Source organism: Pseudomicrostroma glucosiphilum (assembly GCF_003144135.1).
Source record: "Pseudomicrostroma glucosiphilum strain MCA 4718 unplaced genomic scaffold BCV69scaffold_8, whole genome shotgun sequence".
NCBI classification, from domain to species: Eukaryota; Fungi; Basidiomycota; class Exobasidiomycetes; order Microstromatales; family Microstromataceae; genus Microstroma; species Microstroma glucosiphilum.
Genome location: NW_020289920.1, coordinates 57,706 through 84,178, shown reverse-complemented (window position 1 = coordinate 84,178; position 26,473 = coordinate 57,706). Strand labels below are relative to the sequence as shown.

At 56.3% G+C, this 26,473-nt stretch overlaps 13 protein-coding genes across 13 annotated transcripts; 6 read left to right on the top strand and 7 right to left on the bottom strand.

Annotated features, from left to right (window-relative positions):
• Window positions 1-61: 61 nt before the first annotated feature.
• On the bottom strand, window positions 62-3,001 carry BCV69DRAFT_283099 (Metallo-dependent phosphatase). Its single transcript, XM_025492587.1, has 3 exons — window positions 1,503-3,001; window positions 956-1,411; window positions 62-871 (listed from the first exon to the last, which is right to left on the bottom strand). The coding sequence occupies exons 1-3, from the start codon at window positions 2,772-2,774 to the stop codon at window positions 185-187; spliced, it is 2,415 nt and encodes an 804-aa protein (XP_025347379.1). The 5' UTR covers window positions 2,775-3,001; the 3' UTR covers window positions 62-184.
• A 70-nt stretch (window positions 3,002-3,071) lies between these two features.
• Window positions 3,072-4,351, bottom strand: BCV69DRAFT_283098 (hypothetical protein). Its single transcript, XM_025492586.1, has one exon. It carries the CDS (start codon window positions 4,038-4,040, stop codon window positions 3,420-3,422), a length of 621 nt encoding a protein of 206 aa, XP_025347378.1. The 5' UTR covers window positions 4,041-4,351; the 3' UTR covers window positions 3,072-3,419.
• Window positions 4,352-4,588: 237 nt separating this feature from the next.
• On the top strand, window positions 4,589-6,211 carry BCV69DRAFT_312825 (hypothetical protein; the record flags this gene model as incomplete). Its single annotated transcript, XM_025494975.1, has 2 exons — window positions 4,589-5,400; window positions 5,484-6,211. 2 exons carry the CDS (start codon window positions 4,589-4,591, stop codon window positions 6,112-6,114), a joined length of 1,443 nt encoding a protein of 480 aa, XP_025347377.1. The 3' UTR covers window positions 6,115-6,211.
• Window positions 6,212-6,215: 4 nt separating this feature from the next.
• On the bottom strand, window positions 6,216-8,161 carry BCV69DRAFT_203207 (WD40 repeat-like protein). Its single transcript, XM_025489695.1, has 2 exons — window positions 6,499-8,161; window positions 6,216-6,401 (listed from the first exon to the last, which is right to left on the bottom strand). Exons 1-2 carry the CDS (start codon window positions 8,121-8,123, stop codon window positions 6,317-6,319), a joined length of 1,710 nt encoding a protein of 569 aa, XP_025347376.1. The 5' UTR covers window positions 8,124-8,161; the 3' UTR covers window positions 6,216-6,316.
• Window positions 8,162-8,250: 89 nt separating this feature from the next.
• On the bottom strand, window positions 8,251-10,510 carry BCV69DRAFT_283095 (DEAD-domain-containing protein). The gene has a single exon (XM_025492585.1). It carries the CDS (start codon window positions 10,498-10,500, stop codon window positions 8,335-8,337), a length of 2,166 nt encoding a protein of 721 aa, XP_025347375.1. The 5' UTR covers window positions 10,501-10,510; the 3' UTR covers window positions 8,251-8,334.
• Window positions 10,511-10,825: 315 nt separating this feature from the next.
• BCV69DRAFT_249648 (HlyIII-domain-containing protein) lies at window positions 10,826-12,252 on the top strand (the record flags this gene model as incomplete). Its single annotated transcript, XM_025490349.1, has 4 exons — window positions 10,826-10,907; window positions 11,076-11,142; window positions 11,214-11,930; window positions 12,039-12,252. The coding sequence occupies 4 exons, from the start codon at window positions 10,826-10,828 to the stop codon at window positions 12,250-12,252; spliced, it is 1,080 nt and encodes a 359-aa protein (XP_025347374.1).
• A 561-nt stretch (window positions 12,253-12,813) lies between these two features.
• On the bottom strand, window positions 12,814-14,048 carry BCV69DRAFT_299357 (hypothetical protein; the record flags this gene model as incomplete). Its single annotated transcript, XM_025494322.1, has 2 exons — window positions 12,814-13,679; window positions 13,814-14,048. The coding sequence occupies 2 exons, from the start codon at window positions 14,046-14,048 to the stop codon at window positions 12,814-12,816; spliced, it is 1,101 nt and encodes a 366-aa protein (XP_025347373.1).
• A 395-nt stretch (window positions 14,049-14,443) lies between these two features.
• On the bottom strand, window positions 14,444-16,710 carry BCV69DRAFT_283092 (hypothetical protein). The gene is made up of 4 exons (XM_025492584.1): window positions 15,831-16,710; window positions 15,568-15,740; window positions 15,378-15,469; window positions 14,444-15,290 (listed from the first exon to the last, which is right to left on the bottom strand). The coding sequence occupies exons 1-4, from the start codon at window positions 16,651-16,653 to the stop codon at window positions 14,711-14,713; spliced, it is 1,668 nt and encodes a 555-aa protein (XP_025347372.1). The 5' UTR covers window positions 16,654-16,710; the 3' UTR covers window positions 14,444-14,710.
• Window positions 16,711-17,180: 470 nt separating this feature from the next.
• Window positions 17,181-19,031, top strand: BCV69DRAFT_277512 (putative COP9 signalosome complex subunit 2; the record flags this gene model as incomplete). Its single annotated transcript, XM_025491157.1, has 4 exons — window positions 17,181-17,386; window positions 17,462-17,912; window positions 17,993-18,707; window positions 18,934-19,031. 4 exons carry the CDS (start codon window positions 17,181-17,183, stop codon window positions 19,029-19,031), a joined length of 1,470 nt encoding a protein of 489 aa, XP_025347371.1.
• A 526-nt stretch (window positions 19,032-19,557) lies between these two features.
• On the top strand, window positions 19,558-20,256 carry BCV69DRAFT_202998 (hypothetical protein). The gene has a single exon (XM_025489692.1). It carries the CDS (start codon window positions 19,703-19,705, stop codon window positions 20,093-20,095), a length of 393 nt encoding a protein of 130 aa, XP_025347370.1. The 5' UTR covers window positions 19,558-19,702; the 3' UTR covers window positions 20,096-20,256.
• Window positions 20,117-23,396, top strand: BCV69DRAFT_283088 (hypothetical protein). Its single transcript, XM_025492583.1, has 3 exons — window positions 20,117-20,220; window positions 20,360-21,119; window positions 21,201-23,396. Exons 2-3 carry the CDS (start codon window positions 20,419-20,421, stop codon window positions 23,281-23,283), a joined length of 2,784 nt encoding a protein of 927 aa, XP_025347369.1. The 5' UTR covers window positions 20,117-20,220; window positions 20,360-20,418; the 3' UTR covers window positions 23,284-23,396.
• Window positions 23,397-23,721: 325 nt separating this feature from the next.
• BCV69DRAFT_283087 (hypothetical protein) lies at window positions 23,722-25,948 on the top strand. The gene has a single exon (XM_025492582.1). The coding sequence runs from the start codon at window positions 23,997-23,999 to the stop codon at window positions 25,602-25,604; it is 1,608 nt and encodes a 535-aa protein (XP_025347368.1). The 5' UTR covers window positions 23,722-23,996; the 3' UTR covers window positions 25,605-25,948.
• Window positions 25,726-26,471, bottom strand: BCV69DRAFT_202961 (hypothetical protein). The gene has a single exon (XM_025489691.1). The coding sequence runs from the start codon at window positions 26,312-26,314 to the stop codon at window positions 25,847-25,849; it is 468 nt and encodes a 155-aa protein (XP_025347367.1). The 5' UTR covers window positions 26,315-26,471; the 3' UTR covers window positions 25,726-25,846.
• Window positions 26,472-26,473: the final 2 nt, after the last annotated feature.

Sequence of the window (26,473 nt, the reverse complement as noted above, 5' to 3'; positions counted from 1 at the left end):
GGATCTGGGCTCGGCTCGGGGACTCGGACGGTATACAGGGGGAAAAGGGACAAGAAGGCATACACTTTGGCTGGTACTACTATGCTTTATCATTGACACACAAGCACTGCAGCAAATGGATACATCTACTGAATCTTTCGTGGGCGGCGAGAGTGCCAATTTGCCTCCCCTCTCCATCTCTCCTTCACCCACCCTGCACGCTCGAATATCCCTTCGGACACTGACTCCCCAGTATGGCCGTCCCGCTCCTCAAGTAGCAAACCTTTGCCTCTACGCACTCGGTCGTATTACATCTCGGGCTCAAGCTCGAGTTCCTCCCCTGGAACGTAGTGAATGCTTCATCCACCAGCTCGTGCGGACGGAGCAACATCTCCGTGGTCAGTTGTGCCCAGAATGCAGGCGTGAGAGCTTCGCTTGATGGCCAGTGGCCCGAGGAGGTGAGGGGGACAGAGAGGTGGTAGGAACCATTGGCGCGCGAGGCGTGGAAATCTGCGTACTCTTCTCGAGCCGAGTAGAGGTGTTCCCATACTGGTCCATGCTTCTCCTCTTGCAACGAGGAAAAAGTAGTGAGTTGGGTGTAGAATTGATGATAGTCCACCACCTCGTACGTCTCCGGGTCGACTTCGTAGATCCTCACGCCAGGATTGACATTTGTCCCCGGTGTGACGGAAGGGCCGATGAAGGAGTGGGCGATTGCATCCGAGGGGAGGACAGAGGAAGCGTTGGACTTGTAAAAGACATTGAAGAAGTCTTCGTGGGAGTGGCCGAAGAAGAGGTTACGGATGGTGGAGTGGTAGCGCTCGACGATGACTTGAAGGAGGTTGGTGGGGTTCTTCAAGGGGTCGGAGCCGGACCAGCCGCTGTAGACGTGCTGCAAGGAGGGAAAGAGGCAAACGAGGGTCGGTCAATGAGAGACTCAACATGTTCAGACCCTTTCATCCATCGCCACACTCACTCCAATGATCCAGACTCCCTCTTGGCGGTCCTCTGCCAGCTGCAGCTCATCCGTCAAGAAGCGCAAGATCCCACTCGGGTCAAACTTTCCATAATTGATGAAATTCCACGGGTTTCCACTGTACCACAGATTGGTATTCAGCGAAATGACCCGCAGTCCTTTGCGAGGACTGACAGAAAAGGCACCATAGTGCTTTCCGATTTCCTCTGCCTCCTTGTGCGTCATCCAGCCGTCGGACTCCCATAGCTTGGAGACATAATCGTAGTTCCAACTAAAGGTGTCGTGCCCGTCTGGCAGGGTGTTTGAGGAAACGGCATCCTGAGGTGAAGAGTCGTGGTTGCCAAGGGCGGTGAAGATGGGGCCGGAGCCGAGGGCACGTCTCATCTGGTCGTGGATGGCTTGCTCGGCTTGGTTGACAAGGGCATGAGAGTAGTGGTAGTCGGCATCGTGAGTGGTCTAAGGAGCAGAGGTAGATGCAGTTGAGAGTACAAAGACGTTAGCTCTCTAGTCTGTTCATTCCAACCCTCCGACAACGCCTACTACTCACCATGTCACCAGTATGGATTGTCATGTCCACATCCTTCCCTCCATTCAAGGGCGTCACCGCATCCAAAGCCGTCACCGCAATCGACCAAGGCGGATCGCAAGTGTACTCTCCCCAATAACCAGCAGGGTTGATCGTCGAGGAACTATTCAGCCCACCCTTGAAAGTAGATGCGACGGTGCTGTTGAACGAATCAGCCCTGCAGCATTGCCCACTCGTGCAGGCCGCTTCTGCGCCGACTAGGTATCGAGGGTCAACGTGAAGATCGCTCAGATGCGCCACTTTGAGCATCTCGCCCTTTCTCTTTCCCTCTAGTGGCTTGCCAGTCTTCTTACTGAGGTTCTTGGGCGCACTTTCATGGCCCTTGAACCACTTCTTCACAAATGCCTTTGTGAGCGTAGAGGGCGGTGGTGCAGTGCATGCGGAGAAGACCGAAGCGCAGATTGCCTGGCCATCTACATCACTCAAATTCGCATAGCTCAAGATGGACGTGTACTGCGCGCCCAGTGTACTTGGAGCATACTCCCTCTCGCAAATCTCATCCTGCGTTAGGCCAGACTTGGTAGAGGCAAAGCGATACTGCTTGCAGAGGGAGACCATCAATTCTGGTCCGGAGTGGGGCTCAGCCCTGACCAGCTTCTGGCCGACTTTGAGTGCTTGTGTGCACTTTGTGCAATTCGTTGCCCCGGAAGTGGAGTCGTCTATGATGGATTGGATCTTTTGCAAGGCGGCATTCTTCATGCCTGGCGTCGGCGATGCAGAGGGTCGTGGGTAGACGGCTTCCGAAGCCGGCGCGCCGGTAGGGAGCTGATGCGGATCGTCTAACGAGTCTGGGAATACGGAGTGGTCTTTGATGTTTGTAATGATGGGTCTTGGCTCGGCGGTGAAGTCGCCCGGCAGGTAGTAGTAGCCATCGCTGAATGCCTTTGTGGGGAATGCGCTGGGGGCAGTGTAGGTGGGAAAGCCAGACGAGGAGGAGGTGGAGGAGGAGGATTTCTTGCCAGAGGTCGGCGTGCCATCGGATCTGCGGGGATGAGGTGCTGCTGCCAAGGCATACACACTGCCAATGACTAGGCTGACCAGTAAGAGTGCTGCAAAGGAGCGCATGGCCTGTGCTATCCGTGGGTATGGCCTGGGTGGTGATTCTAGCTGCTGGGTGCTTGTGCCGAGTAGGGCGGTAGTCTCTCCTGGCGCGTCACTCTCAACGTCGTAGGCCGTTGTTGCTGGCCTGGTCCTATTTGCAGTAGATGCCAAGTCTCGCTGCGAATTGTCCATTGCCCGTCAGGAAGAAGTGAATCCCCCTCGCTCGGTGTTATATACCCCCCGGGTGAAGCAGACAGAAGAAGGACACAGCACCTCGGAAGCGAGCTCAGGGCATGTGGGTGGGCTGTGGGTTGCAGCCAGTACTTCCGTACAAGTTTTGCTCTTCTGAGCGACGAAGCGAAGCCAGCAATGAAGGGCAGGGCCAATGCGAGAATGGTGAGTTTAGCGGCTGAGAGAAGCGAACGTGCAAATCAACCAAGGCTGCCGCTTCCCTCGTGCGACATCCAACTGAATTCATTCATTCATCCGCCCGGGCCATGTTCGAGTCGCCGCACACAAAGACGCCGACGCCCGCCGAGTTCGCCGAGCAACCCAAAGGCAACGAGGGAGGCGGGCGAGGCGGAGCATCTGATCAGCTACAGAAGAGCAAGGTAAGGTCAGAGGGCTACTGTGAACATGCCCCGCTCCCGGCTGTTCCTCGATGGTGTATCTTGATCGTTGTAGTGGAGTACTGTAGAGAAAATGATTTCGTCGACATTGTGTATTGTACAGATGGAAGGGGAGAGCCGATTACAGCAATGAGGGCTATACTCATGCTCATACTGATGTGTGCACTGTTCCGCGCCAAGGCTACTTCTAATCTTGCCCCTCTCTTCTTCAGTCCTCTGCAACCTCCAGCCACCCTCGCACGATCAATCCCTCGACCTCGTTCCTCCTGACCCTCATCCTCTCTCCCCTCCTCAGATTCAACGTGCCCATTTCCGTCATCACCTCCCTCGCATCCCGCATAGCCACAACAGTGACCATCAGTTCATCCGGTGGCTTGTACTCCAGCCTATGCCTTCCCCTCGCCCGCGAGGAAGAGGAGGCAGAGAGGGGTGAAGCAATGTCTAGAATATCTAGGAACTCGGACTTGTACGCCGTGAGAAGCGAGGCGTAATTGCGTAGCCAGGACAACTCTCCCGTAGAAAGCTTGGCGCGTAGCTCGACCGGGTGGGACTTCTGTCCCGCTCCTGCTGCTCCTGCTGCTGCTGAGGTAGGCCCTGCCCCTGCTCCTGCAGCCCCTCCTTCCTCTTCTTCCTCTAGCACAAGGGCCACACTGCCCCCCTTTTCCCATAATTTCCTCTTCAACCAATCCATTCGATGATTGTGGTACACCAGCAGACAGCGTTTATTCCTCTGTACTGCCAAGTGGTGTGAGAGGAGTTGAGCGGCGAGAGAAGGATCGCGTTCGGCGGCTTCGGCGGCGAATTCTGCACCACCAGGCACAGAGGACATGATGGCGTCGACTTCTTGCTGGAGCTGACGGGTTTCCAGGAGGACGAGGCGGATGATCTCCTCACTGAGCGATAGAGGGAGGGGGTGGAAGGGACAGATTCAGTGCAAGGCCATGAGAGCTGCTCTGCGCTTGTAGCTCCCACTCACTTGTAGGGCTTGAGGGAGCCAGTAGCATCTACGTTCCTCGCCTCCACGATTAGCTTCAGCGCCTGATCACCAAACATGATCGGCTGTAGGCGAGAAGAGGAGAGGAATGACTGACTGACCTTGAGGAGGTGATGATGGTCTGGCAGGTGCGCAAGGAGAGGAGGCCACCACTGCCGTCCTCCCCTTCCCCCACTCTACGCGTCGCACTCTTGGCGTCGCGCCAGCCACACAGGCGCAGGAACAAGAGGCGAGGGAGGAAGCGCAAATGTGGAGAAAAGTGGCACACAGGCGGAAGGGACAATGGAGACTCATTACATCAAGGCTTCTAACGAATACACAATACCACAACGACGACGGCGGCGGCGACGACGACGACGACTGTGAAGACGCTTCTCCCAGCCATGCCCGCCGATCTCTACGGCCGAGAGGTCAAGCGGCGCAAGCAGAGCGACGTGGCCTCCTCGTCGAGCATCTCCTCCTCTTCCTTTCTCTCCCTCAAAGCAGAGCTCGCCAAACACCACTCCAGCAGCAGTGGAAGCGGCAGCGGTAGTGGGAGCAGCTCTCGACCCACCAGGGACGAAGCAGAAGGGTCGACTACATCGAACTCGTCTTCTCATCAGCGCAACGAATACTCGCTCCCCTCTTCTTCTTCTTCTTCCAAGCGCCGTGGTGAAGCAGGAGGAACATCTCTCCTGAGTGGCTCCTTTGGCAAGCCCAATCGCAAGTTGCCAGCCCATCTACGCCCTTCTCCCAGTACTGCCCTTCGTGCCGCCAAGGATGTATCTTCTCTCTCCTACTCTTCGGGAGGGAAGAAGGGCAAAATCCCCTCTGGCAGCACCTCCACCCTCTCCTCGTGGTCCTCCACCCCCTCTGCCCACCTAGAACGCGATCGCAATCTCGTCCTGGAGCGTAAAGCAAGACTTTATGACCAGCTGAAACATGGGCTGAGTGGAGGAGTGGAAGAGGAGGATTTGAGGGAAGAGGGGAGACTGGGAGGTTTGATTGATTGGGAGAGGAAGATTGAGGAGGGTGGGAGTGGAAGTGAAAGTGAGAGTGAGGGTGAGGGTGGGAGTGATGAGAGGGGAGGAGAAGGGGAGGAGACAATCGAGTTTCAAGATGAATTAGGACGCACTAGGAGACTACCAAGGAGTCAGGTACCTATGGCGCAGCTCATTGAGATGAAGAGGCGCGAGGAAGAGAACGAGGCAGCCAAGTAAGTTGCTCGCCCTCAGAGCCGGTACCATTGAGTCACATCGTCTCTGATCCTTCCACCTCTCCATTTCTCCCACACCCCAGCATCCCCCTCCTCCACGGACCGCAACAGCACTTCCCCATTCTCACTACCAGCTCTGCCCCACACCACTTAGACGAGAATGTTACTCCTGAGGAGCAACACTTTGACGCATCGGCCGAAGTGCGCAACCGCGGTGCGGGATTCTACCGTTTCACCGCTGGCAACGAGGAGGAGAGGAAGAGACAGATGGCTGGATTGAAAGAGGAGAGGGAGAGGACATTAAGGGAGCGGGAAAGGAGGGAGAGGGAGAGGGAGCGGGGTGCAGATGCCCAGGCAGATGGAGAAGGCGGAGGCGGTGGTGGTGAGAGTGGAGCGCCGGCGGGAGGCACGGCTCCCAGTGGCAACGGGATCAAGCTGACGAAAGGAGAACGACGTCTCGCCGAGCGTCGAGAGCTCATTGAAGCTAGACGCAGGGAAGTAGCCGCTGCAAAGCGACATGATGCTGGGCAGGACGAGGAAGCTGGGAGTAGCATCGCCGCACATGCCGAAGCTGAAGCAGGTAAATCCACACCAGGTTCGAACAAGTCTGCAGCGGTCACTGAAGAGGAGCGTCGCCAGCGGGAGCGGCAGGAGAGGGCCATTGACCAGTTCCTTGATGAGGTGGATGAGGAGTATCGCAGCCGACTGACATGAGAGGCAAGCACAAAGACGATGGCGCGGTGCGGCTCAACTTGTATTCCTAGCACTACCACTACCACTACCTTGCAATCTATACTATTGTACGCATTAGAATGCGAGAGCGCAGCTTGGCTCAGCTTGGCTGGGCTCGGCTCGGCTGAACTTGATGACCCCCTTGGCTCGCTCAAGTCCGCGCAGTAGAGAAGGACTGCTTGTCTTACAAGGCGCTCTGTTCGAGGTCGACGATCCGCACTGTACGGTCAAAGCCGCAACTGGCGATCCTTCCATCGGGGAGTACGATTCTGCAAAGGAGGCAAGGAGGGTTCGTCAGGTTCCGCTCCCATATCCTTATGACCTCTCTACAGATCTCCGTCAGTATCAGCATTCGCAAACACTCACACATCCTTTATACACCCATTCGCCCCTCCCATCCTCCACCTCTTTGCCTTCTCCTCTGCACTCATCCCACTCAACTCCACCTCACTCAATGCTCCATGCACACCTAGTGCGCTCCTCTCTCTCCCTCCCTCTGCCTCTCCCCCACTAAGATCAAAGAGCCTCAATTGTCCCTCTTCAGAGGAGAGCCACACGCCTGCCCCGTCTGCCCGCCATGCTTGGCGCGGAGAGTAAGTCGGGGAGCTGGGAAGGGTGGTGTGTAGAACGAGGGCGCGGCTGGAGGAGAGGGGCGGCATGAGGATCACGAGCGAGTTGGAGGAGATGGAGGCGTGAGAGCCTGTTAAGAGGGAGAGGAGAGGGAGAGTGGGATGGGGGACGATTGAGAGGATCGAATAGGAGACGTGTGTATCTGATGTGTGCTCGTTGGTGTTGAAGGAGTCTTCTTGCCAGGCGGAGGAGGAGGAGGAGGAGGTACTACCAGTGCTATTCGGGAGGGAGAGGTAGTGGATGAAGCAATCATCCCGAATTGAGTAGACTAGTTGCTCCCCGGCGGGCGTGGGAACAAAGGCGAGCGCCTCGGGATTGCCCCTTGTCGAGATGGTGCGTACCAGTCGGAGCCGGGTTCGCAGCGGTTGTAGCTCCAGATCGTCTTCCTCTTCCTCGTCCTCGTCCATGGCATCACCAGCGCCGCAGGCTTTACTGCTTGTCTTCTCCTCGCCCACTCTCTCGTAGATATGGACCTTCTTGTCATACCCAGCAGTCGCCAACCACCTCCCCTCTGAGCTCCAGCAACACCTGACCACAAATTTCGTATGGTCCTTCAAGACCAGTATTGGCCCATCGCGGAGGGTCAGCAGATCCCACACTACCACTTTCCCATCCATTCCCGCAGTGACTAGCTCCCTTTGCTGGAGCGGGTGCTGAGCCAAATCGAGAACAGGCGCAGTGTGGCCACTCTGCTCCGTCCGGGCAACAGGCTCGACTGATTCGAGCACCTCTCCCTCGTCTGCATCAAAGAAGAGCAGACGCTTGTCTGCACCTGATGAGGCCAAGCAAGGCTGGTAGCGTACCTCGAAGCGAGGGTCGGATCCGTCTGCGGGGGAGGTGTTGAAGCGTCGCACGGGGAGGGAGAGGGAGCGAAGCAGGAGGATGTTCGAAGGATGGAGGGAGGAGTGTGTAAGGGAGACGCGGTATGGCAACTTGGATGGCCCTGGCAGTGCAGGGAAAGATAAAGTGCTACCAGAGATGAGAGAGCTGGCATTCGCAGCGGCTGCTATCCGCGGCCGTAGCAGGTCCAGAAGATCAGGAGTAGCTGCCTTGCCTCCTGCTGCTGCTGCTGCCGCCGCCGCCGCTGCTCCACCGGTGATGCTCAACTCCCTCTCGAAAGCGGCGAGCGTATCCGAGTTGACCCAGTGCTCCGTGAGATACTTTAGAACCACTGCCTCTGCCATGTCCATCAGCGGAGAGGCGCGCCGCTCTCGGGGCTTGGGTAAATCCTGCGCTGCTGATCGGGTGTAGTCGTGGGTGAGAGTGTGTGATTGGTCCACCTGCTGCCCCTGCGCCGTGCTGGCGTTGCCGGCATCGTCAAGGAGGGACAGACTGGAGAGGTGGTCGCCGATGATGTCCATGGTGGCGAGAGATAGGTGAGCGATGTACAATAGGAAGAAGTGCAAGGTTGGTCGCGGAGGACGAGCACAATGCATTGGCCAATTGCTCTTCTTCCCGCTCACGCCTCCACACGCGTCAAATCTGGGTGGCCTCTGAAAGATGAACCAAAACGGTTTTTACATTTGCGGCAGAAAATCGAAGACCAAGGGGATACTGCTCCTTTAGAGAGCCTCACTTCTTCCCTACCCTCAGCGGATCCTTCTTCTTCCCCCTCATCGAGGAGCCACCCCTTCCAGCTCCTCCTCTTCCGCGACCCCTCGCTGCTCCACCTCTGCCCCTACCAGCAGCATTCTTCCTCATGCCTACATAGCCTAATGACCTGCCCTGCTCATCGTACGATACCTTGCCCTGTATACCCGCTTCGCTTTCTACACGAGGTGCCTTGAGCCCTCTCACACCCATGCCCTTGGGCAGAAGGTAGTCGGGTACGTGTTTCAGGTGACCCTGACCTGCAGCACCTCCTCCACCGACCTTTCCATCATGGCGGAGATACTCAAAGTCTCGTGGATTGTCCTCAAAGTGCTCCCTGAGACGCTTGCTCCTCAAGATCTCTAGCTTGATCTCCTTGATCCGCGCCTCCTTGACTCGATGGCGCGTCGTAGCACGCAATGCGTCTTCCATCCTGTATCGGAAGCCCGTCACGAGGGACCAGTCGATCTTCCAGGCCTGCAGTGGGCTCACACCTCCAGCAGCGGGAGAGGCGAGACGCTTGAAATGCCGGGAGATCTTCTTCCATGTCGAAGGGTCCAGGGCCGATGTGGGGGAGGCGGTACCCTTCATACCAGTCGTGCTAGAAGAAGTGGTGACCGTCTTTGTACCATCGCTGTTGACACCTGGAGAGACAATGAAGCTCAATGCAATACCACTTTGGTGGGCACGAGCAGTCCGCCCAATGCGGTGGATGTAGGAAGACAGAGAGACCGGCAGGTCGAAGTTGACGACGCAGGAGACATTGACAAAGTCGATTCCCCGAGAGACGCCATACTCTGTTGCAGCAGTAGCGGTGCTAGACTTGGACTTCTTCTTCTTGCTGGCCTTGCTTGGGGCCACAGCTTCTGGTGATGGAGAAGGGCGCTTGCGCTTCTTGTCCGACGTTGCTGTTGCTTCGTTCGCCTCATCGAGGTCTTCCTCGTCATCTTCCCCTTCTGCCTCTTCATCATCCTCTGCCTCCGCTACCTCCTCCTCCTCGTCCTCTTCTTGTCCACCCTCTTCTTCCTCCTTCATCAACCTCTCATCACCCTTGATATCCCTTGCTCCCTCGTCGGTAGCAATGATGACATCGTACACGCCCTTGTTGAATTCCTGCACCACATGGTACCGCGAGTTGCCAGGCATCTCCGCATTGAGGACGCAGCTTCTGACGCCGAATGCCTCGAGGAACAGCCGCACCTTGTACCCTCTATCCACATCATTGACAAAGACGAGGACCTTGCCTCTGACAAGACGCAGCTTGAGCAGGACGTACAGCAAGAGGAACTTGTCGTCCTCATTCGAGAGATGCACGTAATACTGAGCGAGGTGGGTATGTGTATGAGCGTCATCCTTGAGATTGAGCACCTGAGGTTTGCGTGTGCTCGAAGAAGACGACGAGAGGAGCGAACGCAGAGCCTCGACGTCTTGTGACATCGTTGCCGACATGAGGAAGCTCTGATAGGTTTTGGGGAGGTGATTGCCCGAGAAGAGGGCCTTGACCGCCTCATCGTGGCCGTAGGAGAGGAGAAGATCTGCCTCATCTAACACTAGCGAGTCGAGGTGGTCAAGCGGTAGAGTCTGGGACTGTACAAAGTGCAGTGCCCGCGAAGGCGTAGCCACGATGATGTCTGGCCTGTCGGCGAGGAGCAGCTTGAGGACCGATGAGCTGGCCTCTCGAGCGATATTGACCACTTTCAGGTCCTCGCCGCTCCCAGCGCAGATACGACCGACATGGTTTGCTACCTGCTCTGACAGCTCTCGAGTGGGAACAAGGATCAGACCTCGTGTCCTCTGATAGTCTCCACTGCTCTTTCCCAGCGCCTCCTTCGTCTTGAGGATCTTCTGCACAATGGGCAGACCATAAGCAAGGGTCTTGCCGGAACCAGTACGAGCCCGAGCTACAATGTCATGGCCGGAGAGAGCGAGAGGAAGGACCTGGGCTTGTACCGGAGTCGGGTGAGAGAAGCGGAGGGTAGAAAGTGCGAGAAGGATAGGTGGGGACAGGAGATGGGAGATGGAGGCGAAGGTGGGCAGGTCATCGGTGGATGGCGCTGCAGGCATCGACAGCGCTGCGACCTGAGCGCCATTGGTCTTGCCTGCGGCGCTGTTCGATGGCCCAGCTTCGTTGTTGACAACGTCGTCCATGATCGTCACTTGTTCTGGTGAGTGACGCTATACAGGAGTGCTATCGAAGTCGTGGAGCGGCGTAGGAAGCCAACTTAGGACCTGTGCTGCTCCAAATTTTGCCTCGGGCGAGATTGTTGCCACGTGCCTCTTTCCGGCTGCAGTCCTTCCCGGAAGCCTGGAAGCAGCTGCCGGGGGGCTACTCCACCTTCCCCACCATGGCCTAGGCCAAATACTATCAATCACTTCATCACTTGTGCTCGGCTTACCCTTCCCTCCTTCCCCTACGCTCCTTTGCCCCGCGCTTCGACAATCTCTTCGGGTCGCTCAACCTCGTCCCCATCGGATGTCGAATCATCGTCTGTGCACTCATGATGAGTTGCCGGCATGGCTCAAGGACAATGGTTTCATCATCTCCGGCTATCGTCGTCCAGGAGATCACGAAGAACCTGAGGACCAGAATGGCGAAGACGACCACATTGTAGATTCACTTCTTTCCGACGAAAGCAAGGGCGAATCTCACAGCAGCGAGTTGAAGAAGAGAGGACAGAGCAACGGCAGCGCAAGATGGAAGGGAGATGCAAAGGCAGCTAAAGCAACATTTAGACATGATACAGTCGCAAAGTGTTGGGGCAGCGTTTGGGGCTACTTCCACAATGAGACGTGAGTAGGAAGCCCTCTATGGATGGTGCCCGCGGTAATTTGCCAGGCTGAAACGGCTGCTCTCGGCCCAGAATCAACATTCATACCCACCTCTGGGGAGCTGTCTTCTCCATTGCTCTCCTCTTCCTTCACGCCCTCCACCATTTCTCCCTCTTCCCTTCCTTTCTGGAACCAATCGCGTACCACTCAATCTTTTCCCCACCCCACATTCCTTCCTCTCTAAGCAGCCCATCCTCCTCCTGGTCTTCCGCAAATTCCTCTCCAAACGACTGGAAAGACATCGTGGGGTTCACCATCTTCCTCCTCTCCTCCGTCACCTGCCTCACCCTCTCCTCCTCCTTCCACACCCTCTCCTGTCACTCGCGCCATCTGGCGCACAAGTTCAACAAGCTCGACTATGTAGGCATTGTAGTCATGATTGTGGGTTCCTTTCTCCCCGCTCTACACTATGGCTTCTACTGCAGACCGCTCTGGCAGCTCGTTTACGGTAGTGGGATCAGTGTCCTGGGTGCTGGTGCAGCCTACGTGGTCCTCGCGCCGCACTATGCCACGCCGGCCTACAGGCCCGTACGCACAGCCATCTTCCTCGCTCTGGGACTGTCGGCAGTAGTGCCCGTAGCGCACGGTGTGGCCATTTACGGTGTGCGAATCCTGGACTTGACGATGGGAGTACGATGGCTAGCCCTTGAAGGGGCACTATACGTTACGGGAGCACTGCTGTATGCCCTCAGGATCCCAGAGCGCTTTGCAAGAGGCCGCTTTGATCTATTCGGGGCCAGTCACCAGATGTGAGTACTCGGGATGCTGGAGAAGATTCCTCCTGCCATTGCTGAGATCTGCTCTCCTCACCCTGGTCGACATTGCCCGCCCCATCCATCCACTTTCAATCTCCTCAGCTTCCACTTCTTCATCCTCCTAGCCGCCCTCTCGCACTACGTTGCCCTCCGACGCGCCTATACCTTTTGGCACATGTCCGCCTTTACCATCTCCTCTTCCTCTTCCTCCTTCTCGACGGAGAGGAGGACGGGGACGGAGGCAGGAATGATGGCGCTCGATGTAGGGAGGAGAGCCGTCTGTCTGGGAATCGATAGCTGGAGGGAGGCGCTCTGAAGGGAAGGGAAGAGGTCGCGATCAAAGTGGGACTTCTCGTTCGAACATTGCCTTGAAAGAGGCGGCAGGGGCACTACACGTTCTTTCCCCCTTTAGTATCCCCCTTGGTCTCTCAGGGTCGCTCAAGAGTGGATTCTTTCTTCCTTCTGCTTTCCCTGACCACTCATCTGATCTGAAAGATAGACGTAGACATAGCATGGTACTCATAATATTCGGTTTGAAGGCGACAGTTGATCGACCGCAAAGGTAAGCAAGGAAACAAGGTACCGTGGAGCAAGAGTTGAACAAGAAAGGGGAAAGATAGAAAGAAAGAAAGGAGGAAAGAAGTAGGAATGGGGCGGGGCGGGGGCGGGTATGCGACGTGGCTTTGCTTGCTTCCTTCCTTCGTTCCTTGCTACCATTCATCAATTCCATACGACTCTGCATGTAGCTTTCCGCGCTTGAGTGACTACTTCGTGCTCGGCTTCAGAACTCTGGCTCCTCCACCTCCTGCTCCTCCAGCATCGGCGCTAGTAGGTGCTCTGAGCATCTGCTGGACGACAGTAGCTCTCACTGCCCCACTCAGGGAATCGGCACAGGCTCTCCATGCTCATCCCTAACCACCACTACTTCCACCTCTGGCTTCTCTCCAGTGTCCATGAAGATGACGCTGGTCATATCCACTGGGTCAGTCCTTACTCCCCTCTTCTCCATGAAGCTCCTTCCTAGAATAACGGGAAAGTACGAGTCCTCTGCTAGCATCACTGTGCAGCTTACGGGCTTTGATCCCACCTGGACGGGCCATTTACCCAAGTTGGTAATTCCGTTGAAACCGTAAGTACCGGGAGTGGTGTCCTTTGGAATGAAGCCGTGGTTGAGGGCAAAGGAGCGCGAGACGTAGACGTGTCTGTATCCACTCTTGAGCATCATAGGCACATCTTGCACAGGTCCCAGTGATCCCTTGAGAAGTCGCACTCCTAGTTGCGAGTGGAACTCTTGGAAAGCAATCTTGTGCGAAAGCGTCTCTGCATTGGACACTGCAGTACCAGTCGTCTTCTTTGATCGACCACTCCTGACAGATGCACCATCTGCTCCGTTGCCGTGGTGGGTGGAGTGACCATCATGCTGCGACGAGGGATACTCGGGTGCGGAGATCTTGTTGAAACCAGGCATGGCAGCTGGCTCTCGCGGGGGAGGGTAGAGGATGGAGTCTCTTCCACCACCAGACACACCGCCTGCATCGACGTATTCGTCTACGGAGGTGACTTGGTGAGGCGTGACACGATGGATAGAGACGGCACCGCCTTTACCCCGACCGGGCGTCTTGGCCACGAGGGTGGAGTTGTCGATGATGGGCATGTTGGCTAATGAGCCTGCGCGGCCAGAGGTGTGAAGGGACTGGCTGTCGTGGCTATCCGATTCTGGGATCTCGGGAGAGGTGAGGAAAACTGTGCCGCGGAGAGAAGGAGATTATCCGGAATTGGATTCATCGTCAGACCGAGTATCACTACCATTGACCGTGCACCTATCATCACCACCACCGCCGCCTCCACTCGCATCACCCTCGGCAAAGTCAACTCACCATCAGCCTCCTTTTCCTGTCCGACCCTCTCGGTGAAAATCTCCCAATCATCTTCATCCTCCAAGGAGTACTTTGATCCCTTGTGGCCATACTTGACTGCCAGAGGGATCCCATCGCTGAGTTGCAGACGGATCTTGGCAGCTGCTCTGGACCGGAGAGTGGAGAGGTTATCGTCCTTCTTGAGACGGAGGGCAAAGGAAGGGAGGGAGCCTGCGTGGACGTTGAGGATCGTCATCGTGGTGATGATGATGATGGTGGTGGTGGTGACGGTGAGAGGAGATGCGGTGGTGATTGATGGTGGGAAAGAGTGGTAGGAGTGAAGGGGACTGACTGTCAAGGGAGAGATGGGCCAGGGCGTACGTGCGGCAGGAGCAGCCGAGGTGCCTCTGTCTCTCGCCTGTGCAGCAGCAGCAGCGGATGAATGGATGCGTCTAGGCTTCCTGCTGCCTGTCGTCCGCCGCGCCTCCCCGCGTGGAACACAGGGGCGCATGCCCCTTCCACTCGACGATGACGTAGCTTGGCAGCTCAACGACGCACGCCGCATGTCATCCATCCACTCGCCTCGACGGCCAAGGAAGGGACACACACCAGCCAGACGGATAGACTAGCGACAAGTGGGCAGCAATTGCAGCTACAGTGACTTCCTCGAAGAGGTCTAATTATGACTTTTATTATTTTGCAGAATAGCAAGTGACTTGCGACGAAGCGCTGAGATATGCACAGCAGTAATGGACAGGACAGCGAGCTGCCTCGCACAATTGTCCACACTATAGAACTCTACCCCCACCTCTGCGCTGCTTCCTTCTGACGGCATAGTATAAGTCTTGAATGGTATCCGGATACTCTTCCCCTTCTACAAAGCGTCCCTGCCCCTCTGAGCCCTCCCGTACAAGTCTTCTAAGCAGCTCCAACCCACAAGCTCGCCGCCCTGCCCCAAGCGAACAGCATGGCCCACATGCCAAAGCCACTTAGGATCGGCAGTGACAGATTGTCGTCCACGCCCCCTAGCTCCAGTCCCTCGGCAGTGGCAGCCACCAGGCCGCTGCCAATACACAGAGCCCATAGTGGCATGCCAGGAACACTCGTGATGATCTGATTGGACATCATGTTGCCCGTGGCATGCGACGCAGTCTGCAATACTGCACTCATCCGGCCCTTGTAGCCGCCGCTGGCCAAAATCGGGGAGAGGTGACCTCGGAAACCCCACGCCCAGCCATTCCATCCCGAATGGTAGGCTCCAGCAGAAGTAGCGCCAAAGATGGAGTGAACGGGCGACCAGGACACGCCGTCGAAGCGCTCGTGCGATTTGGCAATATTTGTGCCCCAGAACAGGAGGGCAGTGAGGGAACCAGCCACCACTGCTGCAAGGAAGCCAGAAAGGGACTTGCGGGCTGCAAATGGAGGTGACGGCAGCGGCGGGGTGTAGCGCCCAAAGAGACGACCAAACGTCGAAGCGCAAGTATCTGCCCACGAGAGCCTGCGAAAGTGGGAAACCGGGTCGAGGATAAAACAGGGTCAGCATTCGAAGATTGTTGTTTGCCGAAAGCTCCTCCAGTGTACTCACATCATGACAGAGACGCAAGCTACATCAGCCGGGTAGAAGTGCAGACTGAAGATGACTCCAATAAGGTACCAGACGACGCCGTTGACTCGTTCCTATGACGCCGTTCAAGAGAGGGTAAAGTAGTCTCGGCTCAGCAATGCATTCGCATGGTTTGCACTAGCTCCGCGCTGCCCCCTCGACAGAAGCTCACCTTCTCTGCTTCTCTCATCAAGAAGCCCAAGACAGACTCGTAGAATGTCTCAAAGGGGCGGTAGTTGAGACGGATCACGTCCGCTGTGACGACGATGACCAGAAATGTCGACATCGTGCGCACCACAGAGCTCAAATCGAAGTCGTTTAGGTACATGTACAGCACGATGAAGCCTGTAAGCAAGGAAAAGCAAGGTTTGTGGAAGTCGTCGTCAGTACAACAGCCCTTGGCTTGTATGTCAAGCTCGCCCACCTTGAACTCACCAATACTCGAGTGGAAGATCTTCCTGGGAATTTCCCAGCTCTTTGCCTTCTTCTTCGATTCCCTCTTCGTCCTCGGAGGTCCTACCATCTTCTCCACCTGATTCTGCTCGGCTCTCCTCCTCAGTCCCTCCCTGTTCTTCCTGCCAATGGCCTTCTCCGCTTCCGATAGCCCAATGAAGGAACCGGCCCGTGAGACATCGCCTGTTGTTCCATTGTCATCACCGGCGGTGTCGAGAGCAGTGAATACAAAGGGCTTCGGACGACGACCGGGAGAAGCGACCGTTTCCGGATCGTACCCGTCATCTGACAGCGGTGATTTTAGACCTCCATTGGCCTTGGGCGGAGGAAGTGGAGCAACACTGATGTCCGTCGCGCCATCCGCGTCACCATTACCAGTGTGCGGCGAGTCAGATGGTGAGATGTCGGGTGTCTCGTCTTCGGGAGCTCTCTTCATCGCTCGGAGAACGGCAGCTCCCTTTTCTGTAAGAGAGCTGTCACGGCGCAGATGCCTACGGACACCCACTTGTGAAGACGATGGGTCTGCTGAGGCACTCGACGCGTCGCCTACGGACCGATTTGCAGACTTGCTGGCGGCCCTCTTCGAGGCACCGGAAGCATCCTTCGATCCCTTTGTGGACATCTTGGCAGTAGACGAGGAGGAAGGGTATTCCTCGGGCACGTCGAGTGTGGAAGGTCGAGGGGAGAAGGGCTTCAGCTGTGGGCCGTTGCTGCCGCTGGAGGATGCGGTGGAAGAGGAAGACACGGAAGATTTGCGGAAGGGATTTGATATGGAGAGATGGCGACGTTGTTGGGGATGGGACATGACACTTGGGAAGCGGACAAAGAAGGAACGTTGGAAGGTCCACAAACACGGGAGAGGTGAGGAGCTGCTGATTGGCGACGCCAGGCGAAGCGACCAAGGCGCGGGTCGGGCCGTGGCTGGAAAAAAGGCCACGCGCGCAACACCACGTCAAGCGGGACGTGGTGAGAAAGTGGTGCAGCATGATCACGCCTACGACTGCCTCTTGTGGGCCACGACTCATCAGACACGGTCACTCATCCCACAGTGGCCGTGTTGATCTCCAACATCCGCAGTACAGGTTGTCTCAGCAATTAGACGAGACCTGAGCTGTGGCGCGACGACTTGCTCGTTGCCGCCTCCCTGAGAGCCTGTTGAGTAGGTGACACTGAAGTGGGTGGTGGTGCTCCACTCCCGGCCGCGCGTTGCGCTTGGGCCATGCACGAGGTGGATGGTCCAAGCATTTCAATTCCACCCTCGATGTAGCATACAAGGTGATTGCTCCCACCTCAGTACCCCAGAATCACCCCCTTTGTACACCGCACACCACCATGTCCGACGACGATGAATTCCTCATGGACGATGCCGCCGACGAGGACTATGACTTTGACTACGAGGAAGACGAAGAGGAGGACGAGGCAGATGCAGACATTGAGAATATGTACTACAATGCAAAGGCCAAGAAGGCAGAGGATGCTGACGCGGCCATTAAAGATCTGAGGGCAGTGGTGGACAAGGAGACACAAAAAGGAGACTGGTAAGTCGAGCACTCACTATATGTGTCTCTGGCCTCCCCGCTCACCACCAGACTCTAACACACATGGCTTGACAGGGGGTTCAAGGCGCTCAAGCAGATGACAAAGATCAATTTCCACCGCAATCTACACGACAAGGCCCTAGAGACATACACCGAGCTCTTGGCATACACAAAGTCAGCCGTCACCCGCAACTATTCGGAGAAGTCTATCAATAACATCCTCGACTACGTCTCCAATGCTTCCAATGTGCCTCTGGAGACAATGGAGAAGTTTTACGCTGTGACAAATTCGGCGCTTGAGGAGGCTAAGAACGAGAGGCTGAGCACAAAGACGGACCTGAAGCTTGCGCGGCTCTGGCTGGCTAGAGGAGAGTGGGGAAGGCTGGGAAAGACGCTTAAGGAGCTCAGAGCATATTGCACCACGAGTGATGGAACTGATGATCAGAGCAAGGGGACGATTCTGCTCGAGATCTTTGCGCTGGAAATCCAGATGTATAGCGAGATGGGCAATTTCAAGAGACTCAAGGTGAGCACAGTATGTGAGTTCCAGACACCTATGCCTGTGCTAACGCCCGTGTCCGCTTCCTTCTTCTTCTTCTTCTTCAGGCGACCTATGATGCTACGCTGCAAGTCAAGAGCGCCATTCCTCATCCGCGAATCATGGGTGTCATCCGCGAGTGCGGTGGCAAGATGCACATGGCAGAAAAGAATTGGACAGCTGCCCAAGTAGACTTTTTCCAGGCTTTTCTCATGTACGACGAAGCTGGCTCCCCACAGAGGATCAGTGTGCTCAAGTACCTTGTTCTCTCCCACATGCTCATGGGATCCGAGATCGACCCGTTTGACTCGCAGGAGACCAAGCCTTACAAGAACGACCCGCAGATTGTAGCTATGACAAACTTAGTGGGGGCGTATCAACGCCGAGAGGTCCACGAGGCGGAGCGCATCTTGCGTGAGAACAAGGCGACGATCATGGAGGACAGCTTCATTCGTGCCTATATCGATGATGTCCTCAAGGGGCTCAGGACGCAGTACCTCATCGACCTCATCAAGCCTTACACGCGCATGGAGCTCTCGTTTCTGTCTCGCCAACTCAACATCTCGACGGAGATGGTCGAGGAGCTACTGATGTCCCTCATCCTGGATGGCACGATCAATGGTCGAATCGACGGGCTCAACCAACGCTTGGAGCTCAAGAAGGAAGACAGCGGAATTGATGGCCTCTCCAAGAAGAGGTACGAGGCGCTGGACAAGTGGTGCCGAGAGGTGAATGCGCTGGGCGTTGCCATCGAAGACAAGCACACCAGAGGTAGCGGGGGAGGTATGACTTCAGCCCTCGCTGCTGGCGGTGGCGGTGGCGTCCCGCTGGGCCCTTTGAGCGCAAAGGTGTCCTGAAGATGAGCATCAGCGGGACTGTTTCATTGTCGCGTACGGCATGCTATGATAGTGTGCGCTTCCTTGACGTCGAATCTGTATTACCATCCCATTGCGTTCCTCAACGTCTGCGCTTTGCCCATTCGTCAGCGAAGGGTCCTTGTGCATTCCAGGTGTGAAGCTCCGCCCGAGCCTGGAGAAGGCATACCCCGTGGAGGCCCAGATTCAAGTCACGCCCGCCTGGCCGGCCAATCTGGACCCCTTGAGCTAGGATCTACGGCACATTCCCTGGATGGAACGGCAGGCACTTGATTTCCAAGCCACACAGATAGCCGGATCCGACACTAATAACTTCGATCTTGCAGTCACACGACCCTTGTATGGGAATCTCAGGGACGTGGCGATCTCGCTTAAGATCTCTGAAGAAGGAGCAATTTGATTCTGCTGCTTCGATAGTGAGACCAGGCTGCCGAGGGGGGGAAACCCTTTACCTCTGCCACTGATTCAGCACGTGCGCCGAGGTGATTAGGGTTTTCGCGCGCGGAATAAGAACGATGGACATGGTAGCGATGCGCCACCATCGTAAGGTTGTCCCACCCTCGCTTGCACGCGCGCGCTTCCTGGGTGGGATACCCGCATCTAGAAGCAACGCCACTGAAGGCCACACGACCATGCCTCTACACTAGATCTCACAATGGACAAGGAATGAGCAAGGAGAAGACACCGCATACCGACGGTCCTGAGCAATACATGCCTCCCTTTTCCTCGAAGACCATGTGGGGGAGGGGATAGAAAAGGGGGGGGAGCAAAGCGTGGACTGGGCCCGGAGCCTAGAGAGATTGGCAAGGCGTGGCGGCGGAGCTGTGATGGTGATCGGCACGTCAGCCCACACGGCGAAAATGGCGAGGCGTGACAGAATGTGGCGGCAGCGGCGGTGCTCGAATGGGCTGCAGAGGCCGGCCGCGGTTGCCGCCTTGCCGAACAGCGGCGGGCGCTACAGTCACATACACACACTCTTCTCCCCCGCATGGCACCTCACTGACTGGCCGACTGGCAGCCGCAACTCCCCGCCCTGCCGTGAGCGGTGCTTCAACCTACGTTCCGAAGAGCTTCACCCCCTCCTCTTCCACTTCACCCTCCGCCTGCCGGTCACCCAGCCACCCGCCGGCCGAGATGCTCAGCCTGCGTACCATCAAGGCCATGCTGCAGGATATTTTGAGACAAGATGAAGCTCAGGGGATGCCGAAGTGGCCACAAGCACCGACAGCACCCGCACGGGGAAAGCTGATGCAAGCGGCATGCTCCAGATGGGCGGAGGCAGGGATGAATCAGTAAGCTAACAAGGGGCCTCCCACCCCACCTTCATCCGACATGCCGCACTCGCAGACTGCAGTGGCTCACGGCAAGCCCTGGCCGGATCCTGTGTTGGCCGTCTATACATCTGGTACCTATCGCATCGCGTGAGGTGGTCCTCCCTCGATTGCTGCTTCTTGCCCTCTCCATATAACATCCAAGTCTTATCACCATCCTTTGCTCTTTCCCTTGTCCCTCTGCCTCTTCGAATCTCACACGACTCATCCTCCTCATCCTCATCCACAGCATACACAGCCCTCGCTTATATCTAGCTCGACGCCCCAGCCCGATACTGGCTCACACTCATGGCTCTGCTCCAAGATCGCTCCAGGGCGGAGTCACCAGCATACGACGGCAACACTTCCAAGGATTCAGACGACAGCAGCCTCACACTAATTTCATCATACGACGGCGAAGCACGCTTTACATCGCAGATGATGGAATATTCAGGTAGCTCCAGCCGCTCCTCACGCTCCTCGGAAGACTACGATGGGGAAAAGAGTCTGCTGCATCGGTATCGTGATCAGGGCAGCGACTCCTACTCCATAGACGTCGGCTCTGGCGGCTCCTCTTTCCGCTCAGCCAATAAATCCAGCATCAAGGCCCGAGCTCGCCTGCAGCTGCGTCGTCTGACGCGGCTCATGCCCAGACCCATCATCACAGTCTTCATCCTCGCCTTGGTGTCGCTACTGGGCGTATCCTTTACTCTCAAGGATCAATTGTCGACATCGAGCCTTCGTGACCTGCAGTCCCAATGGCGCAATGGAGCAAAGCTGTTGACTGGCGGTACATCATTCGTAGGTACAGAGAGCTCCAGCCAGACGGTAGCAAGCACACACAGGGCAGGCCTTCCCCGGAGACCTATTCCCATTCAGTCCCACCTGGAATTCCTCAAGGACGATGGCAAATACCTAGAGGCTTGGGTCGCTCGGGGAGAGGTCCTCGATGGTCTGAGCTTCTCAGAACACACCAAGCTTGACGGTCTATGGAACTGGGTCAATGGAAGGTAAGTCTCCTTCACTAATGAGCAGCGCCCTGCCGCAGGTACTGACCAGTCTTTGGCCTTGTGTCTTTCCGTTCATTGCAGCGACCCGCGACATTCTTTGGGTCGTGCTCACTTCGCTCAGGATCCCACTCGAGCGGTTGTACCTCCTACCGAAGTCGATGCCGCTTCTTCGCAGGTGATCAATGGCGTGATCTCCTCCCTTGAGGCTCGCTCTCATACTTCAACAGTGAGGAAAAGCTTGATGGCCAGTGCCGCTGATCTTCGTCTGCAGAACCTGGATTCACGCTTCAGAGAACACGATGAGCTGCGTTACTCACTACGAAGCGCTAAGGCATCTCTCGGGAAATGGCTCAGGACGTCTCACGTCGTCAGCACCGACTTCTGGCCGGCAGGCTTGCCAGAGGGCTCAGACGCGCAACTCTCGAGTAGGGCTACGAAGTTCTCCTCTCGGCAGGCCAGGCGCGACTCACTCGCCATCAGCCTAGGCCAGAGCGACGTCTTCCACGTCGAGGGTGGTTTGACACGTTACGGTCAACTACCCCAGTGGCTTGATACCAATTCAACGGACGTACGTGTTGGTGACCGTGCCAGGATGATCGAGGCTGGTGCACCGCCTGCTCTTCGAATGCACCACGACTGGAGTGTCTTCACTCCCATTCAAGAGGTCGAGCCGGTGTCGCAAGCCCTTCCGTCCCCACCAGCAGAAGAAGACATCCTCGCATGGAAGTTGAGGGTCTTGCCCACTTTCAACAGCATGGCCGCCGAGGCCGGCCTCGGCTTGAACGTCACCGACCTGTCGGAGATCTTCTTCTACACTAATGATGATAACTTCATGGACGCGCCGATGTCGACGGCAGACTTTGCTTCACCTCTGTACGGCCCTGTCTTCCATATCAACCACGTCTACCCTCTTCAGCCCATTGAGCACCCCAAGAAGGAACTCGGCGAGCACCCTTCACTCCGATTCTCCGCTTGGCTTCTGGGAGAGCGCTTTGGACCAAGGACACGGCACTACATCATTCACGTCCAGAAGGCGCACGTCCTCCCCCTCGTCCGGGAGTCACGCTTGATGTGGGGCGCGGAGTTCTACAAGACGACGGCCAAGAGGTTCCGCGGGGACGGTCGAGCCACCAACTCTCACCTCTTGTCATACAACTTCATCATGGAGCGCCATCGAGAGGCGCTCCTCTGGAGCTACTTCGTCGCAAAGCTCGACGCCGACGGTAACGGTCATTATAGTCGTGAAGAGCTCCAAGAGGCATGGCGAGAGCTGGGACTGCTTTCGGATGATGGAGATCGGGACGCTGATAATCTATGGAATGATCCCGTGATCACGAGGGTCACCCTTCCTGAGCGTGAAACCCTCCTTCAGGCCAATCTCGAGGACAACTTGCAGTCTTCGCAATTCCCTACGCCTCAACAGGCGATATACCAATTTGTCTCTCAGGATGGCTATGCACTCTCGGCCATCTCATATGCCCGCAGAAAGGGATCCCAGTGGCCCACATTCCACCGAGAGGTTGGTACAAAACCCATCGACTATGACCGCACCGTCGGCTGGATCGACTGGCAGACTTGTTGGCCCGAGCATGTGAGGGAGAACCCCGTGGAGCTCTTCAAGCACATGGCCTTTGTCGAGCGCGACTGTGGTGACGTCTTGACGACCTTCCTGACATCCAAGTCGGGCAAGAAGGGTCTTTCGGCCTTCCTACCCCGTGAAGGCACCTCCTTCCCTGCCGTCTCCTCGCCGATCCACCGCAACGAGACGACTCCTCATCTGCCGCTCAACCCCCGGTGGGAAGACGCAGACTTTTCAATGAAGGCAGTGGCTCGCAATACCGGATGGTCCGAGGGCTCCCGACGAAGCTTTGCCATGCTCCTGATTCAGAGGTATGCCTACACCATTGCCGCCGGCACCGTCACCTTTGAGATGCTTACCAATCCACAAGACGGAGCCGTGATGTTTGACAAGCTGCTGTCGGCTCGAGTCAGGCAAGGAGGTACTGCTCTGATTGGTATCAATGACGATGTCAAGGGTCAGGCAGAGAAGACGTTTGGCCTGCTCAAGGATTGGATGGAAGAGAGCTGGCCAACAAAGTCTGCGGCCTTGCCATACGAGAAGGTGCCGCCTGGAAGGGGTTGGGAGTCTGCACCCGTACTATAAGATGGGCACGGGGTGGGTCAAGGATTCTGTTCAATATTTGTCAAATACACATGTGTACATTAGCAGTGCGTTTTATCATATTCTCCTTTGCATCAACGAAGTGCCTTGATGGCCTGAATACTGCCACCCTGTGACGACGTGCGGACCCTGTACGGACGACGTGCAGTACTCTTGGCGCTGCCAGTATGTCAAGTGTGACCAAGCGAGGTGAGATGCGTCAGTCAAAGGCCCTCAGGCTTCCTTGATTCCTGGTGAGGACTAGGTTCAGTGACCTGCGTGGGCGGCGGTGAATGCACGTCGGCAGTAGAAGTTGAAGCAACCCTTGGCCACGCCAGGCGCACCAGGCTGTCAGGTGCCCCGTGCAGAATTCATCTCCGCTCAGGGCTAAATACTTTTGGGCAGAATTCTCCCCGCCGCCTTTGCTTCTGCTCCTCTTCCATCATCCCTCTTTCCCCTCCGTCGTCGAGTTCCGTATCCTTGCTTCTCCAGACAGGCGCTGGTAGCCTTTTGCTTCTCCTTCATCTTCTCATCTCCTTCCTTCATCTCTCAATCTCATCCTCTCCAAAGCGACGAGCTGTGCTCATCGTCCCTCTCCAATCCAACTCTTCCACTCATACAATTCTGAAACTCGTAGGACTGGTTCCTATTGCTTCAGATTTCCCCACAGCATTGCCTCTACATACGTCAAATTCAACCCCCCACAGCTCTTCAGCATGTCTCCTAACAGCAAATTCTCCTTTGCACCTCACTTTGCCAACATGGCAGTCCTCCTTGCCGTTGCCTTTGTACTGGCAACCCACAACGTCGCAGCAGCCCCTGCCGTCGGCAACGAAGGGGGTGTTGTAGCATCCTCTCATCTCGTTGAAAGGGCTGATGTGTCGATGGGCTCTATCGCCGCGAGCGATATTGCGCGTGGTCTGCAGCTGGAGAGGGCCGATCACCCCCTCTCCAAGCGACGTCTGCGTCGTCACCGTGCGGGCCTTCATGCTCGCCGATCTCTTCCACGTAGGCAAGATACCACCGACGGAGACGATGACGAGGGCAGTGATGATGACGGCGAGGACGGAAGCGAGACCGTCACAGCCACGACTACCGACCTCGATCCAGAGAGGACTGGCAGGGCTACCCCCACTGATAGCACCACCGTCTCGTCCACACAGACGGTCACTTCAACGGCGACCTCGCTTGTCTACTCCGAGTCCTCTACATTGACCACAAAGGAGACGATCACCTCCACTCTCGTGCCCGAGGAGACCTCTTCTACCTCGGACTGGACGCAGACATACACTGCTACCCTGACAATGGGAGTCAATGGCACATCCTCTACCGACCAGTCCTCTTCCAAGGCCACATCTACCAAGGCTGCAGCCTCCTCGACGGATCTGGACCCAAAAATTCCCGTCGTCACTTCTGGCACTCTGGAGAAGGCGGTCACAACTGACACCGACTCGTCTACCTCGACTCGTCGACACAGGCCACACCAGACCAGCAGCGCTGACGACGTAGAGAAATATACCATTGGCACCGTCGTTTGGACTCATTCGGCCTCTCCATCTCCCTCATCCTCTTTCAGTGCAGACGCGCCGCGTATCACCGTCGATGGAGCCGTGTGGGTGGACATGTCCTTCATGGTTCCCGCCTCGCTAGTCGAATCCATCAGCATGAGTCGAGGATCTTACGTCGCCCAACCTTCTGCGACTGCTGATCTCAGGAAGCGTACGGTGACGGCGACTGCTTCAGCTCCACCTCTGCTCACTGGATCTACATCTGCTACTGCTACAGCGACAGCCACTGCTGGCGATGACGATGACGATGATGATGACGACGATTGTGAGGACGAGGATGAGACGAGCACTTCGGCCGACGTAAAGGCTGCTGCTACCTCATCCGCCAAGACGACGTCCTCTTCAAAGAAGACCTCATCTTCCTCAACCAAGACGTCTTCCACGACCAATGCCTTCCCGACTGTAGCTAACTCCAGTAGTACCAAGTCGTCAAGCACCAAGACCTCCACCACTTCCACCAAGGCTTCAAGTACTTCTACCAAGACGAGTACCCCAACCACCAATAGCTCCTCCACCACCTCAAGCTCAAGCTCAACTGCCGCCTTTGACACCTTTTGGGACTCTTTCCTCGGTCTCTTCAAGGAGCTCGCATCGGGTAATACCACTGCCTCTGCGGAAATCCCCTCGGAAACGAGTAGTATTTGGAAGACTGTCAATTCCGCCTTTGGATTTAGTAAGAGGGACTTGGGATTGTTGGACGGAGAGGAGTGGGAGGTGAGGGAGGTGGAGCCAGTGCTCTTTATTAGGGAGGATTGAGAGAGAGGGGGGGAGGAAGCTACAGAGGGAGAAGTCTTCGAGAGCAGAATCTCGGTCCACTTGAGATCGGCTGATCGATGGGTCATACCGCCATCTCGTCCTGCCAGCAACCTTGTGAATAGATCTTATGACACTCTTTCTCCTCGCCGTTTCGTTGCCCTCCTGCCTGCCTGACTCACTGATTTGATTGCCCCAGACAAGACTCCTGGCGCCTGCGGTCCAAGAATCGATCTTGTCTATGTTCAGACGCCGCACAATGCAGCAAGAGAGCAGCAAGGCGGGCGAGCCTGGCTGGCGGGACAAACAACGTTGCCCGCCTTGACGAGACGAGTGGGAGCAGGCACACAGCAACGCAGCAATGCAGTAATGCGAGACGTGTGCGGTTCAGAGCAGAGCAGTTCAGAGAAGAGGCGAGCAGAGTCGTCATTGTGTACTTGTATATTTCTGGCTGGACAATTGGCCGTTGTCGTGGCAACTTCGCGGGACGATAGAGAGGAAGAATGAGCATAGAAATAAGAAGAAGGGGAAAGAAGAAAGGCAAGACTAGAGTACAAATGCCAAGACATAAGGGGAGGGAACCAGGAGAAGGAGAGGGGGATTGCAAGCCAGATACGGTTACGGTACGATAACGAAGGAAAGGGGAAGAGGACAAAGAGGGCAGCGGTGGAAAAAGAAGACTTGCAAAGACGAGTGGAACCGAGGCGGAGCATGGACGAAGGGAAACGATTTGTACAGTATAGACGTGGTAAAGGGTCAAGAATTGTTCTGTGTGTGTAGAGAGAGAGAGGAAGTGTCCCACGGGGTGAAATTGTAGTGATTGTTCCGTATATGTTGGTTGTGTGTGTGTGCTGATGTTTGCAGCCTTCCCA

Coding starts and splice junctions, on each gene's coding strand:
- BCV69DRAFT_283087 (XM_025492582.1), top strand. CDS start 23,997: ATGTCTCCTAACAGCAAATTCTCCTTTGCACCTCACTTTGCCAACATG.
- BCV69DRAFT_202961 (XM_025489691.1), bottom strand. CDS start 26,314: ATGCTCCGCCTCGGTTCCACTCGTCTTTGCAAGTCTTCTTTTTCCACC.
- BCV69DRAFT_202998 (XM_025489692.1), top strand. CDS start 19,703: ATGGGCTGCAGAGGCCGGCCGCGGTTGCCGCCTTGCCGAACAGCGGCG.
- BCV69DRAFT_283095 (XM_025492585.1), bottom strand. CDS start 10,500: ATGGACGACGTTGTCAACAACGAAGCTGGGCCATCGAACAGCGCCGCA.
- BCV69DRAFT_203207 (XM_025489695.1), bottom strand. CDS start 8,123: ATGGACATCATCGGCGACCACCTCTCCAGTCTGTCCCTCCTTGACGAT. Junction 6,402..6,498: donor AATGGGTGTATAAAGGATGT/GTGAGTGTTTGC, acceptor CCTCCTTTGCAG/AATCGTACTCCCCGATGGAA.
- BCV69DRAFT_283088 (XM_025492583.1), top strand. CDS start 20,419: ATGGCTCTGCTCCAAGATCGCTCCAGGGCGGAGTCACCAGCATACGAC. Junction 21,120..21,200: donor TGGAACTGGGTCAATGGAAG/GTAAGTCTCCTT, acceptor CGTTCATTGCAG/CGACCCGCGACATTCTTTGG.
- BCV69DRAFT_283098 (XM_025492586.1), bottom strand. CDS start 4,040: ATGTCCTCTGTGCCTGGTGGTGCAGAATTCGCCGCCGAAGCCGCCGAA.
- BCV69DRAFT_283092 (XM_025492584.1), bottom strand. CDS start 16,653: ATGTCCCATCCCCAACAACGTCGCCATCTCTCCATATCAAATCCCTTC. Junction 15,470..15,567: donor TGATGAGAGAAGCAGAGAAG/GTGAGCTTCTGT, acceptor ACGGCGTCATAG/GAACGAGTCAACGGCGTCGT. Junction 15,291..15,377: donor GCTTGCGTCTCTGTCATGAT/GTGAGTACACTG, acceptor CCACTTTCGCAG/GCTCTCGTGGGCAGATACTT.
- BCV69DRAFT_283099 (XM_025492587.1), bottom strand. CDS start 2,774: ATGGACAATTCGCAGCGAGACTTGGCATCTACTGCAAATAGGACCAGG. Junction 1,412..1,502: donor CAATCCATACTGGTGACATG/GTGAGTAGTAGG, acceptor TCTGCTCCTTAG/ACCACTCACGATGCCGACTA. Junction 872..955: donor AGGGAGTCTGGATCATTGGA/GTGAGTGTGGCG, acceptor CCCTCCTTGCAG/CACGTCTACAGCGGCTGGTC.